Consider the following 20178-nt stretch of genomic DNA (forward strand, 5'->3'; position numbering starts at 1 on the left):
AGCATTGCTGTGACGAGAGAATGTTTTCCAAAAACTCTTTTTAAAAATACTTTGATTTCTTTGAACCATAATATTTCAGGGGTGTTTACTGGTACAAATACAGTGATACTTCTTCTGCTTATACTCTACGGGAAGAATCTGAAGGTGGTTAAGAGGTCAAAGAAAACAACTTTGTTGTAAATAGAAGATAATTTGCCAACTCTGGATATGAGGCAGAAGCTCTTAAAACTGGATCCTGGCATATGTCCCTGAATCATAAATTATGAAAATATCTTAGACTCTAGAATTGATGAATGAGCCACATTAAGTTTTATGGTTCACAATTGAATGTCATGTTTCAAATCTTTGTAAAACATTTCAAATATATATTAACATATAACACACAAAAAACCTTGTTTTGTGGGTATTATACCTAGTATTTAGATGAAAAAGTAGAGTTCAAAACATTTAGATAACATATATATATATGTATATATTTTTAATGCTAGAAATTGAGTTAGGAAAGAAATTTAAACTTCAGTTTCCTGTCCTCCAATTACTTCATCAGGTTCCCTCTTTGTAAATAAAGATGTGTTATATACTTTGATGACATTTCAATATAAATAGAACATTTTTTTGTTGTATTTATATATAAACTTTACATATTCTTTATTTCCATATACCACTTAAAGTCCAAAATACCATTGGTATTTCCAGTTTTGTTACTTTGGTAGCCTTTGGGATCTGTGGTTACTCTCTTCTCCTTCTAAAAGCTATGGTAATTGATTAGGTCTTAATTTGTTCTGTAAAGATGTCCTCTAAACATTCAGAGTTCAGACTGAAATAGTGAACAAGCTAAAGACATAACTGAGTAAAGCAGTAGTGCAAAGCTTTGTGGAAATAAGTAAGCCAAAGATTAGATTTATTTTTGATAAACCTAAGATTGTTCTCTCCTTTCTCCAGACCACTAGATAAACATTTAAAAATACAGCTTCAATTTAATATTAGCCTAAAAATTGTTTTGAATCTAATGTTATGTTTGAAAGGCTTACAGATAACCCAGATCCCCTTACACATTTCTACCTATATCATGGTCTAAGGTAAGATTAGTTGCTAGTCATCAAGTCAGTCATCACGTGATCAGTTGGTTTTGCAGTCAGTCCTCCTTTCACAAAATAGAACTGCTTAATAACTTCACGTGGATTTTACTTTTTGGCTAATTAATGGTCCCTCATGGCATACTTAAACATTAATTTAGGGATTCAACAGAAATACAATTTTAAGGATGATTATAATTGTTTTGGTCATTGCTTTATTTTATGGAGCCCCCAGTGTATTAAAGTGCAGCATACTCGGAGTATAGAAATGGCAGTCTGGAGCAGGAAAGAACTGCTGAATTTGGAGAAAAAAAAAAAAAAAACCCTGATGATTGGAAACTGAATAAACTATTGTATATTTCTTTGACATGCTGTTACTTTTTGTAGGACTGGATGAAAGGTCTGCAGGCATTTTGCAATTTACGGAAAAGTAGCCCAGGGACATCTAATAAACGCCTGCGTCAGGTGAAATTTAATTTTCTTTGATGTTGTCACGTTTCGCTTTATTACTTTGCTCTTTATTTCCATCAGAACTGTTTTGGGCTACATTTCAAACACTTCTGAGTTTTTTTTTTTTTTAATTAATTATATTATGTTCATTTAGCCAACATATAGTACATCATTAGTTTTTGTACATATATACAATGGAATATTACTCAGCCATCAGAAGGAGTGAATATCCACCATTTGCATCGACATGGGTGGAACTGGAGGGGATTATGCTAAGTGAAATAAGTCAAGCAGAGAAAGTTATCATATGGTTTCACTCATATGTGGAACATAAGGAATAGCACTTCTGAGTTCTTAAGTTTATCTTTTCAGGCATTTTAAAGCCATGCTTCCACTTGGTTCAATAGCAGGAGAAATATTTATGAAAAAGAATGTTCTTTATATACCTGTTGGGTACTGAAGTCCATAATGCCATCTTTTGAAAACATACCAAGGATTTTTTTTCTTCTACTTAAAATAACAGTACCAAACCATCAACAACAGAAACCATTCTGTTAGGCGCTTTCATTTGTTTTTTTCTTGAAAGAATTATTTTGGCCTATTTCAAATAAGTACAACTAAAGGTAATTATTGAAAAGATCATCTGACTTTAAGTATTAATCCAAATAAACTTTTCAGTTTTTCACTTTCTAGTAATTGCTTTGAAGTCTATTATGTAACTGTTATGTAGGTTCTTATTTGAACCTTAACATGTCATACATGTTCATTTCATAGAGTTAAGCTGGGCTTTCTCTTTCTTTCTAGGTATGTAAAGTCAATATACCCTCCATATCTTTGCTTTTTTTTAAAATCTGTATTGTTATCCCTAGATAGTTGGAAAAAGTTAAGTAATTTTAATATTCTTGGAGTTTTGAGGAACATTTAGTACAGTATTTATTGACCAAAGTGATTCTTATTTTATTCATGGAAATTTCCAATAAGCTTTGTGAATTTAATATATTGTTCTATTTTAAGTCGATAAGTGGTTAATATTTAGATGACGGTAAGTTATATTTCCTATAACCAAAAGTCTAACCCTTTCCTCAAGGACATTTAATTATATACATAATTGTTATGTTTTCAGGTCATATTTAAACATTTTGTAAGCTATAAAAAATCAGACTTAGTTTTTGCAGATTGTCTTGTGTGAAACTTTAGCTATGAAGTTATCATTTTTAGCTGTAATACAACAGAATAAAAAAATGATTTCATAAAATCATAGCTAACATCTCTTGAGCCCTTTTGCAGGTACTCTCCTGTGTGCTTTTACATGTATTATTTCGAATCTTTACAACAACTTGCAGTGTAGACTTTATCCTAATTTTATATCTGAGGAGGTGAGGGTCAGAGAGGCTGACTTGTCCTACGCCACACAAGTAGTATGAGGCAAGAGGGAAAGAGAACCTGATGCTAGAAAGTGAATGATCTAAGTTTTGGCATCAAAACTGACAAATAACCTAGCTTCTTTGGATTTGTATCTTTTTCTGTAAAATGAGAAGGCAGAATCAGTGTTGTAAAAATATTTTCTAGCTGTGGACGTTTATAGATAAAGCTTCCAGATGAGCTTTATATAACCTACAGGATTTTGATTTGGGTGGGGACAGTTTTTTACTTACGTTAAAATGAAAAATCCTCTTCTCTATTTCCATTTTCGCTGAACTCTTTTTTAGTAAAAATGGTGCATTTCATTAAATTGCTACAAGAATGTAATTGGAGGAACTGCATTTTTTTTGGAAAGAATTATTTTAAATGCTTGAATGTTGTATTTTATATGTCACATAAAAAGGAAAATATAATTACAGGTCATAATGTCTTAAGAAAGGGGAAAAATAAGTCAGTTTTGGGTTTTTTATTTCTTAAATAGTAATTGCTTTTGAAACCTAATGCATAATTCTTGAAATCTGAGGAAACAATTTTTGTGTTTTCTTTAGGTCAGCAGTCTTGTTTTACACATTGAAGAAGCCCATAAACTCCCTGTAAAACATTTTACGAATCCATATTGTAACATCTACCTGAATAGCGTCCAGGTAGCAAAAACTCATGCAAGGGAAGGGCAAAACCCTGTATGGTCAGAAGAGTTTGTCTTCGAGTAAGTCTTATTTTATCATTACATTAAATTTTTTTCTTTTATCCTAGTGCATGTTTCTCTCTCTCTCTTTTTTTGTCTCTGTCTCTAAACTACCAGAACAAGGTGCCGAGTCCAGGCATTTTAGAAGTACTTACATTTTTTCCCCCTGCTTTTATTAGTGAAATGCTATGTCCTTGGTTTTTCATCTAGTTATTAATAGGAGTTAGTGTTACTGACAGGTTCAAAAACATTTACTAAGACACACATACAAAATGTTTACAACGGTTTCCAGGATTTACTTGAGGAGGTTGAAGATAGTAGGAAAAGTATGATTTGCTTGTCTATATTCCTGTATTCCAACTAATAACACGTTTTGAGTCCAGCATGCATCTTCAGATTGTTTAGTGGCAGAAATAAGGGACTTATTTGATCCTAGAAATAAAAGAATTAGAATTTGATGCTAGGATATTTTGTTAATTCTTTTTCTTTTTGCTCCTCTAGTGATCTTCCTCCTGACATCAACAGATTTGAGATAACTCTTAGTAATAAAACAAAGAAAAGCAAAGATCCTGATATCTGTAAGTTGATACAGAAATTTCTTTGTGAAGTAAAACATGTTTTGTATATTTTTTTAAATTCATAGTGAAATGTCTAAAAAAAGTTCAAATAGTATAATTTGACATAGTTTTTTTGTACTTCTAAAAGTTTTGATTGGTGAGGAAGAGTTTCTTTAATAAGAAAAAAGACCAAAATGGCAAAATTTTACATACTGTAAACTTAAGCCCTTGATATTAAAGTATCTTTCATCTCCCCTTCCCTCCCCAGTGGACAGGAACAAGAGAACAGTAAAAGTGGCCATCTTTCTGTGGTGCTTCCACTATCCCTTTTTTGTACTTTTTAGGTTTTTCCTGTTTTTGTATAGTTTTATATAAGTGGATAAAAGCACTCTATTAAAACTTTTTCTTTAAATTAGTCCACTGTTTATTCATTTCTGGTGAACCTTTTCCGTTCTTGTTCTCAGTAGCACACCTTCTCCCAGCCTGTTGCTGAAAAAGGTGGCAGTGGGATTTAGCAGTTCACATCAGAGTGAATTAGGTTAATACCTTCTTAAAAGGCTTAGGGAAAGAAGTGAAATGCATTAAGATAGATCAAAGCCTGAATTTTCCTTACAAAATATTCTGTCATTTCTGTACTATTTAAATGTTTGACATTTTTTTAGTGGTTCCCCATTACTTTTAAGATAAAATCCAAACCCATCGTAAATACAGAAGAAAGGCCCTTTCCTGATCCACTCCTCCACCCTGTTGCTTTCATAGCGCATCTTTGGTGTATCCTCTCTCTAGATATACCAGCCTTCTTAGAGCTCTTAAGCAATCCGTGGATTTTAAAAGTGCCCGCCATACCTTCTTTGGACTGTGCTCTCTTTCTTTTTCTCTGCCTTTCTACTTAGCTACACCTCCACATCCTGTTAAATGTCAGCTTAAGGATTACCTGTTTGGAATGGATTTTTCCACGGGCTGAATTACATATTATTTCTCTGTACTTGGGTAGCATTAACCACTGTTAACAGCACTTACCACACTGTACCATGATTGATTTCTTGCCTTACTGTGACCTCCATGCAAGTCAGAGACCATGTCTTAATCACGTCTGTATCCCATGTCCCTGCCTACCACACTCTGGCACAAAATAGGCATTGAGTAAATGAATGAAGTATCAAGTGTATCAAGTATTGAATTTGTGTTACTACTGAAAACTCCTTTAAAGCTTTTAACATTATAGAGAAGACAAAATGTCAGGAAAATTTACTGGTATGACGAATTATAGTGTATTCTTTTTAGACAGTAATCATTTGATGTTTTTCTATCAAAGTATTTATGCGCTGCCAGTTGAGCCGGTTACAGAAAGGGCATGCCACAGATGAATGGTTTTTGCTCAGCTCCCATATACCATTAAAAGGTATTGAACCAGGATCTCTGCGTGTCCGAGCACGATATTCTATGGAAAAAATCATGCCAGAAGAAGAGTACAGTGAATTTAAAGAGGTATTAAGTTATTTACCAGTCTATTTTTGATGGAATTAACATTAAACAAAAGATCTATTAAGTTAAACACAGTAATGTCATAGCTTAATGCACCAGTGGTGGGCGTAGAAGGTTGAAAAGCCTTGCAGTAGTATGATGTTGGTCTTAAGAGAGTATAAATATGTAGGCTATAAACTCATTCTATTTTTAATAAATGTATTCAATAGAACATATTTCTAAATAGAAGAACATAAGAGAATTCCTGTTCATCTCATTGAGAATGATTAATGCTGTGTACTTTCAGTAATCTTTCTTGATGTCATTTTTAGCTTATACTGCAAAAGGAGCTTCATGTAGTCTATGCTTTATCACATGTATGTGGACAGGACCGAACACTACTGGCTAGCATCCTACTAAAGATTTTTCTTCATGAAAAGCTTGAATCGTTGTTGTTATGTACACTAAATGACAGAGAAATAAGCATGGAAGGTAAAGTATCAATGTCTTGGTGTGATACTTTAAAAAAAAAAAATCTTGCAAATTAGGTTACTCTGTTTTTCCTTCATTAAAAATTAAAGGTGGGATGTCAGTTCTGATCCTTGTGCTGACTAACATTTGGCAGTTTCTGTCATGGTAAATTACTCCATTAGAAGCCATAAGAAACTGACTTCTTTATCCCTATCAATGGCTCATAGTGCTTGATTATTAAGAATAGTTTGGTGTACCTACCATATTCTATTTTACTAATTCATTGCACAAAAGTTAGGTGACAGCTACCTTTTATAGATAGGTAGTTCCCAGGCAATTGAGCTGGACACACAGTGTTTTGTAACAGTTTACAAATTTGTCACAGTTAACCCCTTTCCAGCTAGCACTTTGGCTTAGTAACAGTGCTTGCTTCTAGGTTCCCCAATAAACTATAAAAGCTAAAACTATTTCCTCCTAATCAGAGAAAATGTAAAAGACATGGATTTGTCAGGAAAGGTAAAGTGATGGTCCAGATGTTATACTGAGATTGTCTTTTTTTGGCAATATTTGTGTTTTTTAGGTCATTAATAGCCATTTTTTAAGGTAATAATTTATACTGGGATTTTGTGGTGGTGGTGGTTTTTATTTTTTTTTCATTTTCTGCATTTAAAAAAATTGGACGTATAATTGATATACAATATGCTATTAGTTTCAGGTATGTATCACAGTGATTTGGTATTTTTATACATTACAGAATGATCCCCATGATTTATACCACTACATTATATTCTTATTTGGAAATTAACTCAGAATTTCCAAAGTGTGGGCTCAGTGGATAGCAAAGCTGAATTCTGATCTTATTTTTGGCACTCACTGGCTCTTTGGTCTTAACAAGTCATATAACCATTTTAAGCCTTTGTTTTTTCTTATGAATATGCCAGTGTCAACACCTCCTGTTGATCTAATGAATAAAGATCTTTGAAGAGATAAGTTTATAGAAATATAGGATGTCATTTATAATCAATACTTCAGTGCTGCATGCAAATAAGCATACTTAAATGGCTGTAATGGTTGAGGGAAAAATGAATTCATTTAGTTTCTAATCTGGTTTCACATTAGTACAATCCTTTATATAAATAATCTTTTAATATAAATATTTATGTAGATGAAGCCACTACTCTATTTCGAGCTACAACACTTGCAAGCACCTTGATGGAGCAGTATATGAAAGCCACTGCTACACAATTTGTTCATCATGCTTTGAAAGACTCTATTTTAAAGATAATGGAAAGCAAGCAGTCTTGCGAGGTACGAATTTCATGTTTTAAGTATTTCAGCAAGGAACATATTTTAATAGGTGATGCTTTATAGCTAATTACATTATAAGGAAAGTATATTAGCTTTCTAAAATTATTCATTAGGGCATTTACACGTTTTGTAATACATTTAGAAAAATGTTAGACAAAATAGACTTTTTAAAAAAAGATGTACTTTGAGATTAAAAACCTCAAATTGCACCAGAAATTAATGAAAGTACTTTCTCATTTATCCTACTGTACTAATGTTATGATAATGATACGGTATGCTGCTTTCAGAAAGTGTACATAACATAAATTGAAGTTTTTGTTAGAGACTTTGGTTGTATAACCAAGTTACAGTCTATGAAGCACTTCCTGATAATAGCCAGGGGTATCTTGAAGGTTTTGGGGGTAAAAAAGTACAACATAATCCATTCAAGAGCAAATAAAAACATCCTTTTAGGATTATTAAGGTTTCAGTGTAAATTCATAATAAACCATTAAGAGAAAGAGTGGAATCTCACATGGCTCTTCTCTCATTTTATTTTGAAGGTAGAGCAACTACAGAAGGAAGATATGAAATACATTTTTTAGATCTGATACAAAATTAATAAAACAAGGAATTGCTTTTGATATGTACACTGGGAGCTGTCAAATGTTAATTTTGCATTACAGTTGTCAGTTTTTACTAATTAACCTAAAGGGAAGAAATTGAGAATTTAGTGTTGAAAACCTGGGGTAATGCCATAGTTGGCCTAACTGAAAAGAATACAGAAACCAAGCAAGTCTGCAGAGAGTCTGTGGGTACTAGATCAGGCTAGAGAATTCAGACTTACACAGATGAATCTACTCCACTGATTCTAGATCAGAATTCTTAGATTTCGAGGTTCAGTGAACTTTGAGAAAGGTTCATTATTCTGTCTACAGCATTCAGAAAAGCCTTTCTATTTTAATCAGTGGGTTTTTTTTTTTTTTCAGATAAATACAATTAAAGATAGATTTTATAATACATGGTGACCATTATTCTCATTTAAATACTCCTAGTATATTTGTTATATTTGTGTATATGTGATCATTAAAGCTGGATTTTTGTCTTCTATTTTAAAAACAAAGTCTAATCCATTTTCTGTGGCTGTAAAAATCTATGGTAGAGCATGGTAAATGAATAAAAGAGAGCTTAAGTTAACACTGGTATTAATCCCAGAGCAAATGAAATGTGCTGAATAATCACTGCTTATTGTACAGTTGAGTAATTGGAAATTAATGGTAAATGAGTTCCATAGAGCAAACTACTTAAAAATTCCCATTTATATCTACCCCCAAGACTAAAACAGATTGAAAAATGGAAAAAGAGAACCTTGAAAACAACTGTTTGATAACCTTGATTAATTTGCATTTATCATTGCCAAGATGCATTTATGTTAATTTATTCCTTCTCTTAGTTAAGTCCATCAAAGTTAGAAAAAAATGAAGATGTGAACACTAATTTAGCACACCTATTGAACATACTTTCAGAGCTTGTGGAGAAAATATTCATGGCTTCAGAAATACTTCCACCGTAAGTGGTGAAATTTTAATGTGACAAGAAATTGTGTATCTGCATTTTGAAAAATTTGTATTTCTAAAATGTGTAAGCTTTTCCACTGTCCTAATTTTACTCTGCAAAAGGGTTTTTCAATCTTCCAAAGTGAATTTTATTTAAGGCAAAAGAGTGACTTGAAGAAACCACAGTGGTATAATATTTACATTAAAATAAATACTAAATTATGTTTTTACACAGGCTAACATGTCTGGTTTATACAGTAACTTGGGTAATGAATAGAGACTTATAATCTCAGATTTGAGGAGATCATAAATATCTTGGTTAAATGTATACCAGACAGTTAGTACCTGCTTAACAGCTTTTAGTTTAAGTGAACTCACTTATTCGGGTAGAAGTTATCATAAGTCAAAATCCATCTCCCTGGAATCTGAGCTTAGTATTTCCTTTGTATCCTCATTCCAGTACTTTTTCTTCTTATTTTTCATTAATACAGAAGCATTGTAAAAATGGTAAGATTTCTACCAAAGTAAATGTAAAGAACTGACTAAATGAATTGATGATGAAAACTGTTTGTTTTTCTTATCTCATGCCAAATGTGTCCTTCACTGCTTGTAGCAGAGTACTTTTTTGGGGGTCAGAGCCAGTTGCATTAAAATGTGTATTTGGCAAATTAAGCTTTTGGCTGCAACGAGATCAGCATTTTCTCTTGCTTTATGTATTGAGATGATTGTGTTGTTTTGGCAGGACACTGAGATATATTTATGGGTGTTTACAGAAATCTGTCCAGCACAAGTGGCCCACAAATACCACCATGAGAACAAGAGTTGTTAGGTAAGGCTCATCAGTCCACTTGTTAAATCACTGTGGATAGCGTGCACTGAGAGTCAAGTGGGTAACTGTGAAAATGTGAAGAGTAACAGTATATAATTCAAGACTTTTACGTCAGAACCCTGTTGAGTATTTTCTACTCAGATGGCTACTAAATGTTAACTTTACCGTATTTTTTTTGGAAGTTTACTAAGAGATATTTATCTACCTTGTGTGTTTCCTAAAAACCGGAGCACTCATGTATAATCAGTTAACTATTGGGAATTTTTATCTTATAGAAAGAATGAGGTTAAAAGTTACATAGCCAGCAAAATCGGTAGCTAACTTTATATAGTACTCTTCATATACACAATACATTACCTACGTGCATATATGCATATACATCCATACAGAGAGAGAAAGAAGAGCGAAGGGGGGGAGAGTGGGAGGAGTGAAAGCGGAATTGATGTGCTGCTAAGAAGGAAGAGCAATAATTGACTGAGTGATGGATTTGTAGCAGTCTGGGACTCTGGGCTAATCTCCAGCCAGAGCCTCTAGTTCTGAAGCTGGGTTTCAGTGTGCTCGCTGTGCAGTAATTAGGAGGAATTGCTTTGGCAAGTCACAGAATGTTGTACCTTGTATACAGGTACCTTCATTATCACTGTTGTAACTTACTTTTCCAATGAGGAAGCAGATCTGTAGAGGTTAAAATTGTTTGCTTAAGGTTATATAGAAAGGTTGTGCTAAGGCAGAACTAAAGGCCAACCTTCTAAGATCCAGTCAGATCTCTAACACTTTTGTAGGCTTTTGTTAAAATACACCCCAACGTGCTGAAGACAACTGGAAATTCAGTGCAAAAGCATCAGAGAATATAGTGGTCTACTAATAATATTTTATGTAGAATACATACTGCCAGTCATGTTATATCCCATTAAAAAAAGTTAGACAACAACTAAAGACACTAATACCATACAATTAGTTGTGAAAAATGTGTGTCAATCCTGCCTGCAACCTAAGTTTTGGAAAGAGGCTTCTACTCTTTTTGTAGATAAAATTTCTCTTGGTTAGTAATGATAGAACATAAGTATTAAAGAACTGTAGATTCTATATTTCTTTGCTTTAGTAGTGACTGAGAGGAATTAGAATTAGCAGCCTAAGTTTCAGAAAGCAGTTTTGTGTGTGATGTAAATTAAAGCCTCTGTAAACTGTTTCCAATGAGTATAACTGTTAATCAAACACAGCAGGAATTTCTGCTGTGTGAATTGTCTGACACTACAGGCTTTTTAAGGGGCATTTATGCCCAAGGTGATGATTTCTTTCCCTACTAGTAAGCTTTTAAATATATGTGTTAGGTACCTACTGTGCCTTTTAAATTTAAAATCACTTCTAAAAATTCACAGAAAGTAGATTTGCATACTGAAATTCTTTCATGATTAAGTGTTGGTAGGTTATATTTCAGATTCAAACATGTATCAAGATGTTTTCAAGCAAAATTTATGCAAGATTCTTCACAGATTAGTTTAAAAGAGATATTTAAAGAGCTGATAATTGTGTATTATGATTGCAATAAATGCTATATGAGAAGTAACAATCATTTTCTAAGAGTCCAAAAAGTAGTAAACCATCATTAGGTTGGAAAGTAAATGATAAAAGTTGGTTTATCATCTCTGTAATGGAGAAGGTGAAAGGTGAGGTCTTTTCTTTTTTGCCATAAAATCTTTATAGCATTCAATTGTATACATTTTCATTTATCAAGAAGTCACTTTTCTCTAGTAGAATGGATTCTTATTTTTAGGATTCATCAGCAAAATCAGTATGATCAACTTGATTTATAACAGACTTTATTGGGCTATTTAAGGAATGAGAGAATGTGAGTTTTAGGACCATACAGGCCTGTGTCTCTATAAAAAGGTTTTTTTATACTCCTATAGTATTTCAGAAATTCTTAGTGTTCCTAAGGCTACGGCGTCCTCGAAATGAGTATATTAGAATAAAGAGTTGCCAAGACCGTAAATGTTACAGATATAATTTAAATCTTCCCCAAATAAACTGAAAATTCCAAATTTGGGAAAAGCAAGTAGCGTACGAAGGAGATACATGTTCTTAAAGTAAGATACTTTAGCTTACTATTTTCTTGAAGCTGTGTTTGGGCTTCTTTACATCAGTTCAAAGTTCATGGTTCTACAAGTAGTAAAATTTTTGTTTATTATTTTTATGTGTAGTTTTCTAAAAAAAAAAATTTCCCTCCTATTCAGTGGTTTTGTTTTTCTTCGACTTATCTGTCCTGCCATCCTGAATCCACGGATGTTTAATATCATCTCAGGTAATCAATCAGCTTTCGATAAAGTTTTGGAATTAAATTAGAAAAAAATTTGGTATTATTTGGTAAGGTTATTTTTTTCTTTTACATCTGATTTTTTATTATCCAGTTCTAAGACTTGATATAAAACATTCCAAAGCACCTTTTTCTTCTTCCTTCCTTTTGCTACTTTACCTTCTCTTTCTATTTTGCTGCTTTTCTTTCCATCTAGTATCTGAAGCCTGAGGTGCATGATTAGACACATACCACTTTTCCCCCATCCCTACCTGTGTCTCAGAGTCTCATTATGATGACTTTTTTCAGTCTACAGCCTGGCTTTTTCAGTTCGGTAGAGGTTTCTGTGTGCTTTTAGCCCAGGCTAGACCCTGTCACTACCACTGCAAGTTGTATTTTAAGATCAAATTAAAATGATAACTACAGTTGGCAGTAGGTGCTCTGTGAATACTTAACTGTGGGCCATTAGAGATGGAGAGGGTTGTCACCAGTTAGATAATGTTAATTGGCCAGTTTAAACTCCAACAAACCAGATTTGGTTTTACTTATTGCCCATATGTCCATAAATTATGCAAGGACTTTCAGATGTCATAGGCATCTTTTAAAGAAAGAACAGTGATATTTGTGACTACACATGTAATAATGAGCCATTAACAGAAGGAACCTGAACCATTTTTCTTTTAATAATTAGAAGGTCAAAGTTGTATTTAAAAGTACTTTAGACTAAATCTTTTTACCTTATTATATATAGTTATAGTCATCACATCTCTGTCATTATCTTCTATTGGTACCAAAATGGTTAAATCTATGGTTCTATTAAGAATTAAGGGTTTAGAATTCTGCAGAGATTTGTTTATCTGAATGTTGGCCTCCGAACCACTAGGCAGTACTCATTTACAGTTCAGCAGCTTAAGATACACAGAGTACTGTCTAAAATTAGGCAGTCAGACAGACTTACCTATACATTTTTACTGTTAAATATGTAATAGCTGCATATGATTTTCATTTACACCCTACTATGCATATTCTATAGGGAACTGTTTCCTGACCAATCTTTATTCTATTTTATTCTATAATATTCTATTAAATTGTTTTTTTTTTCCCCTCAATATAAAGCATAAGCCCCAGACTTAATCACTTTAAAGTGATTTTTTGTAGTCATTGGAGGTTGGGAGTAGGGAATTGCTCAGATTGCAAACTACTAACCTGAGGGGGTTGAAATTAGCTTTGTGAACTGTCATGAAGCAGGTGTGTGGATTGACAGTCTTTTTAGCAATAAAGATAAAGCTTTAAGGTATTGTGAAATATCAACCAGTTGAGAATTGCTGAGTCTTGCAGCAGCACCCTTTTCACAAACTAGAAGTATTGATAAGTGTATTGAACTTTCCCCCTTTAACTCAAGTTTTCTTGAATTATACAGGTCATACCATTTCTAAGAATGTCAGTAGTTTTAGCAGTAAAGTGCTAACTTTAAACTGCTTTACCTGAGCCCAGTTCTCTCTTACAGATTCCCCGTCTCCTATTGCTGCAAGAACACTGATATTAGTGGCTAAATCTGTGCAGAACTTAGCAAATCTTGTGGAATTTGGAGCTAAGGTAAAAACATTTTGATACTTTAAATGTCGCTTATGAACGAAACCTTGAGATGATAAAACCATAGAATATTATAAAGTTTTCAGTAGTGTCTATTTCATAAACTATTTTATAGTTATATTTTTTGTTGGTATGTGTGTCTTTTAAAAATTTTTAAATTTTAATGAAATTTTTAAAACCAGTGTTTTAGCGAGTATAGAAAACTGTATTTTCTATTTCCAACATACTCAAATTGTACTTTTTTTTTTTTTTTAAAGATTTTATTTATTAGAGAGAGAGAGCATGAGAGGGGGGAGGGGTCAGAGGGAGCAGCAGACTCTCCGCTGATCAGGGAGACTGATCCGGGACTTGATCCAGGGACTCCAGGATCGTGACCTGAGCCGAAGGCAGTCGCTTAACCAACTGAGCCACCCAGGCACCCCATCAAATTCTCCTACTCTTAAATATAAAAATTAGCAAGAATATTTTTAAATGTACTCGAGTCTGTTTTATTATTTATTTCACCATAAACATTTGCTGTAAATAACTTGGACAAGTTCTTAAAACACCCATATGTGATCCCACTGCCTAACAATAAGGATTGTTAATATTCTGGTAGTGATCGTACCGTGTTGCCTGATTTTGTCAATATTGAACAAACTTCTTGCCTGGAAACGTAACTATTTTATTATTCTTAACAATTATTATGTCATCATGTAGCTGTTAAGTACTCTTCTACTCAACATTTAGATGGCTGCCAACTTATCACTGTTAATAAATACTGCTATAACAAGTATCTATATACATTCCCTTTCAAAATTGCCCAGTTATCTCCTTAAACTAATTTGGAGGAAAATTCCTAAATAAGACTCTTGCTTCCCAGAGCCTTGCCAAAACTCAGTGAGTATTATTTTGTTTAATTTTTGCCAGCCTGCTAGGCATAATGTTTCTTTGATTTTTTGTGTCTGTTTCTTTGGAATTGATTGATGAGGTTTTTGTCATCTTTTATTTATTGACTTTAGAAGAGCTTGTGTTAATACTAAACATTTTCTGTTTTACAACATAGCACATTTTTAAATAGGCTTAATATTTTAGTATGAAGAGCAGTTTATAAGTATAGTATGGCTTAGCTTTTGAATTATCTGAATAGTGAGGCAGGTTGTGAGAAATACGTATTCCTGTTGCAGTCTTTAGCATACCGTATTTTAATTATATTTTCTGCTAGATTCTAACCTCTGGGTTGGGCCCATGTTTATTTTTGAATGAATTACAGCTGACCCTTGACACACAGGTTCAAACTGCACGGGTCCACTTACTCATGGTTTTTACACTGTTGTAAATGTATTTTCTCCTATGATTTTAATAATTTCTTTTCTCTAGCGTACTCTATTGTAATAATACAGAATAGAATACATGTAACATACAAAATATGTGTCATTCGACTGTTTGTTATCAGTAAGGCTTCTGGTCAACAGTAGGTTATCAGTAATGTTTTTGGGGAGTCAAGTTATTTATGGATTTTCAACCACTCATGGTTAGTGCTCTGGGTTTTCTTTTCATCCAGAATTTTACTCTTTCATGAAAATATTCCAGTTCTTCGGTATAGCTGTCTGCTTTTATTAGAAGGAAAATTATATGATTAAATTAATTCTTGTGAACATGCATTACTACTGATGGACATAATTAGATTTATAAGAATCCTTGCTACATATGTGGTGGTTATTGGTGTTTGTTTTTGATGCATATGGTAAATGTTTTGTTTTTATACTTTTAGGAGCCGTATATGGAAGGTGTCAATCCATTTATCAAAAGTAACAAACACCGTATGATCATGTTTTTAGATGAACTTGGGGTATGTATATAATTTTTCAAGTACTTTGAGACCTAAATTTAATATAGCTGAGAGTTAGCTCATTTAAGCAACAACTTAGATTTTTATCCAGAACTTTAAAACAAAACAAAAAAAATGGGCACCTGGGTGGCTCAGTTGGTTAAGCCTCCTTGACTCTTGATCTCAGGCTCGTGAATTCAGGCCCCGCACTGGGCTCAACTTAAGAAAAAAAAAAAAATGCCTATTTTTGTCTACCTTCCTAAACAAATTGATTATAAACATTTATTCTTACGCTAAATGGTTTATACCAAGTACTCACTATTGTGGCTTTTGTACTTCTTGTGTTATTTTTTAGTTTCTGTCTTGTTTTTCATTATCCTTTCAGCTGTTGCTGCTTTTACTTAGCTGCTAGTGTATGGGACTTGAAACAAGGTAGATGACCCAGATCTGACCAGGTTAAATAAGTAAATGGACTAGAGCGTGTTCTTGGGGCTTTACTAGGAATAAAATACACGGATTTAGTATTGTACTTCATTGAGTGGGACTACCGAGGTTTGGGCCTTTACAAATAAATTGTGATTATAAAATTAATAGAAATTGTATATATAAATAAAAAAAATTACTAAGAAATACAGGATCTTAGGGAAAGTTGAATTTTCTTGCTGTAGATTTACAGATAATGGGTTAATTTAAAATATATTACTAATTCAGTTCATATATAAAAACAAAGGTTTATCAAAAAGGTTACCAGTTTAGCCAGGTGTATGGCATTAGGGAATGCTAGGGTAGGAGACTGAGGTGCCCATGTTCTGCCTTAATGTATTCAGATCCAGTTAAAACCACAACCACACCAGTGTGCAGTGAAACTAACCAGCACTTCCTGAGGGCCCCTACTTTGCTACCTCAGGGATAAAAACCATTGTGAAGGAAGTTATTTACAACATAGGTCCATACTTAGAATAAAAGTGAGAAATACAGGGGCAAATGCTAGATGTCCATGTTTCTTATATATGAACTCAGGGACGTTTAGGAGATAAAAATATTTACCACCAAAAAAACACAGTTGGGTCAGCGATTGAAAAAAATTTTTCTATAGTATTATTTAAAGAACTGTGAAAATCATCCAATATTTAAAGCTACCGAGCTTTAACTTAAGCTATTATTTCTAGGTTTTTAGATTCTTCAGATTCATGGTTAGGACTCCCATTTATTTTCCATAGTCATGGCTATCTACAGTCCAGCTTTCTTATCACTTTCCTAGTTATGCTTCGCAATGTAGTCTTTAAAACTGCTTAGAATTCCCAGTATTCTACTACTCTTCCTGCCTCTTCATGTTCTTGTATTCCTTTACCACCTGTATAAATCAAATCCTTCTTTCAAGACTCGCTTCAAATACCTCCTTCAGAAGGGCTTTGATGAGCACTAAACCTATCTTTGATACCTGTGTTGCTATGATCAGTTTACCTCTGTCTTCTAGAGAGATTACAAGTTCTCTGAAGGCAAATACTATATAGTCTTTTATCTCTATAATCCTTCATTCACTGCATGAATAGATAACTGAGTTAATTAACAAGAATGAACTATATTTCAGGTGTTTGTTCATACCATAGAAAACTGAGTGTTTTGCAGGTTTTAGGAATGTACAGCAAATTAATTCTCACCATTAGGGAGAAGAGTAGATTTATTCAACACTACCAGCAGTCTGAGTCCATGCTGAATTTTATTCTGAGGCTCAAACTAATATTAGTGTTTACTGCTAATAAAGTACAAAGTTTATTTAATGAACCTTACCTGAAGATACCATAATTAACACTGATCATTTCCACACATTACCAAGCGTTTTGGACATAGTCCACAGATAATTATAAGCCTGACAGGTTCTCCTCACATTTCCATAGTGTAACTTTTATGTATACTGATAAATTTGGACAAACTGTAGCAGCTAAATAATGAAACTGCATCTGAGAGAGTGGAAGAATTTTAAGTTTAGCTTGCATTTAATCCAGATTAGCAGTTACACTGTTTTGTTTTTTCTTTTTTTGGTCTATGTGCCAGATCAAAAAAACCCAAAACTCTTAAGAATTTAGGAAGCCCACTTATTTAGAGTAGTAGTAATACTGTACAGTATTCTGCCATGCTTTGTTAGAAAATTGGAACCTGGATTTGATGTGAATACTGAGAGGTCACAGAACCTTTGTTTTACCAGAAATAAATAGCACTGAATGATACATAGCATCTTAGACTCTTAAGAGAAATTTAAGAGATTATGCTAAGAATTCTGTTTGCTATAAGCAATTAGGATATTTTCAGAAGTGAGTATAAAGATTGTATTTCTAAATGTGGTTTTATTCTCTTAAAGAATGTACCTGAACTTCCGGACACTACAGAGCATTCTAGAACTGACCTGTCCCGTGATTTAGCAGCACTGCATGAGATTTGTGTGGCCCATTCAGATGAACTGCGAACGCTCAGCAATGAACGTGGTGCGCAGCAGGTAGGTTTTTGCCGGCCTTCATTAACAGTGATGTTTGATTAGCACTTAAGCAGACTGTCAGCATGAGACTCTGAGAGGTAACTAGCTGAATTATGGTCAACATTGTTATTTTATCAGTTATATTTTTAAGAATCTGAATCCTCCTCCCCAAAGATCTCGGCAGAGAAATAATGGACCCAGACTGAAATTATGTATGTTTGACACTGCACACTGAAAAAACGGTGGTGTTACACACTTCAGTGATGTGTGAAAATGGCAACTGAATTATGAAGTCAGTAGTGATGTGGCTTATCTGATGTACGCAGCACATGGCCAAGTGACTTGCAAACTCCAGATTCAGAGATTCTGGAGTGTGGCCTTGAAAACTGTCATTTCTGATAAGCTTCTCCTGAATACGGTCACTGTACTGGCCAACCATGTGGCAAGGGCCTTGTAGAAGAGATGAAAATTAAAGCATTGTGTTTATGGATTCTGAGTTTTCTTCAACCAGAGATTCTAAAACCCTCAAGTTTAGATAACCTTCTGGCTCATTAAGCTTCCAATCACTTTAATCACTTCTTTAGCAGCTTAGGCAGAGTATGTGCCACTGGCCTACTTACATGTCCACGGTATATGTAATGCCTTCCAGCTACACTGGGACTGAGTTTATGATGATTTGCCTTAAATTAAAAATAAAATTCTTATTGGAGAATTTGGCCTAATTAATTTTAGGCCCAGTGTAGTCCTATTTCTTCCATGATACTTGATAGTGTTCACTGGGCTGCAAGCTGATTGCTCTTCAGTGACCTTACGGGGCTATAAGTAGATACGGAAATGGCAAATAAATGAAATACTATTTAGTGTACAAAAATTGTATCTTGACCAAAAATGCTGAGTCAAGGACTGAATAGAAACGTTCACAATTTTATGCTTTGAGTACAATGGTTAATAGTATTTTATGAATTCCTTTGAATTGATGTGGCTTTTTACAAAATCCAGGGTTCCTGAAGTTTCTGACCAAACTTTCATTCATTTATTAATTATTTTCATAACTTTCTCCTTGTTTAGCATGTACTGAAAAAGCTTCTGGCTATAACAGAACTGCTTCAACAAAAACAAAACCAGTATACAAAAACTAACGATGTCAGGTAGCAGCCTTCGCCCAGGTGTCCTGCTTGGATTCAGCATGCCCAACACGGTAATTCATATCAGTATAATGTCTCCTTTGCTCTTGCCAAAAAATAGCACACCTTTCCACATTCCAGTGATGTGTGAGCTATGCAAACAAAATCCAAGATTCTGCTGGTGAGTAAATGTGCCAGCAGCTTTGTAAGCTATCTGTGCAGGAAATTTGCACTTTTTCCACATATGGAATCAATCTTTACCAACTTCTGACTGAGCCTTGGTGTACAGATCACGTTTCACACAACAAAATGTTATGACTGACTAAACCTTGAACTTGCAAAGTATATTTTCAATACATCCAATTGCCAAAGTTTTGCTGTCTTGGAAAAAGAACTATGGAATCAACTGACAAGAAAAAGGATTCTGTTGACAATTGAGTATAACTGGATTGCTGACTGTAACTTCCTCCTGATTAGGAATATGACCGTTTGACTGTTCAATGACTATTTGTATTTACAGTTTCCAGAGTCTGCCACTATAATAGGAACAATCTTTGCTGTATACTTTTTAAAAATACTGTGCTATTTCTCTTGCTGGAACTGTTGAAAGAAAATATATAGAATGGATCTATTGCTCATCAGCTTTATTTTTTAAACATACCACTTATTTTGTTGGAATTGTCAAAGACTGTATTTAGATCTCATGATGCTTTCGTTAAATGTTTACAACAGTAAATAGTATGAATTCAATAAATATTATTGGTCGTTGTACTGATCAATGCATGTTACCCATTCTATAGATTACCAATTTATTTTATGTGTCTAAAAATATCTGGAATGCTTTTGTTGAAAGTACTCATTTCCAAATTGATTTTTTTTTTACACAGCTATCCATCTTTGAACTTCTGACTACTTGTTCTATCTGCTGCATATTTAGTTTGTATAGTTTTATTTGCTTCTGTATATGTATTTTTGTGAGGTATTCACAAAGGTTTAAGTTAAAATAAAGCCAAGGGATATCTTGAATAATTGATTACTTACTTCTGTCTAAATACAGCTAAGCCTTCAATTTCATTATTTGGGGGTGGGGG

General features: G+C 33.6%; 1 protein-coding gene across 1 annotated transcript in view; it reads left to right on the forward strand.

Moving 5' to 3' along the window:
- RASA1 (RAS p21 protein activator 1) overlaps positions 1-20113 on the forward strand; it is a 107590-nt gene extending 87477 nt beyond the window's left edge. Inside the window, exons 13-25 of the mRNA XM_035014795.1 lie at positions 1464-1541; positions 3497-3654; positions 4135-4211; positions 5506-5678; positions 5987-6146; positions 7291-7433; positions 8866-8981; positions 9711-9797; positions 12029-12096; positions 13595-13683; positions 15434-15511; positions 17850-17984; positions 19032-20113. Coding sequence (XP_034870686.1) covers positions 1464-1541; positions 3497-3654; positions 4135-4211; positions 5506-5678; positions 5987-6146; positions 7291-7433; positions 8866-8981; positions 9711-9797; positions 12029-12096; positions 13595-13683; positions 15434-15511; positions 17850-17984; positions 19032-19115 — 1446 coding nt within the window. The 3' untranslated portion in view covers positions 19116-20113. The remainder of the gene's footprint in view (positions 1-1463; positions 1542-3496; positions 3655-4134; positions 4212-5505; positions 5679-5986; positions 6147-7290; positions 7434-8865; positions 8982-9710; positions 9798-12028; positions 12097-13594; positions 13684-15433; positions 15512-17849; positions 17985-19031) is intronic.
- Positions 20114-20178: the final 65 nt, after the last annotated feature.

This window comes from Mirounga leonina, unplaced genomic scaffold (assembly GCF_011800145.1).
Source record: "Mirounga leonina isolate KUSES-001 unplaced genomic scaffold, KU_Mleo_1.0 Mir_168, whole genome shotgun sequence".
NCBI classification, from domain to species: Eukaryota; Metazoa; Chordata; class Mammalia; order Carnivora; family Phocidae; genus Mirounga; species Mirounga leonina.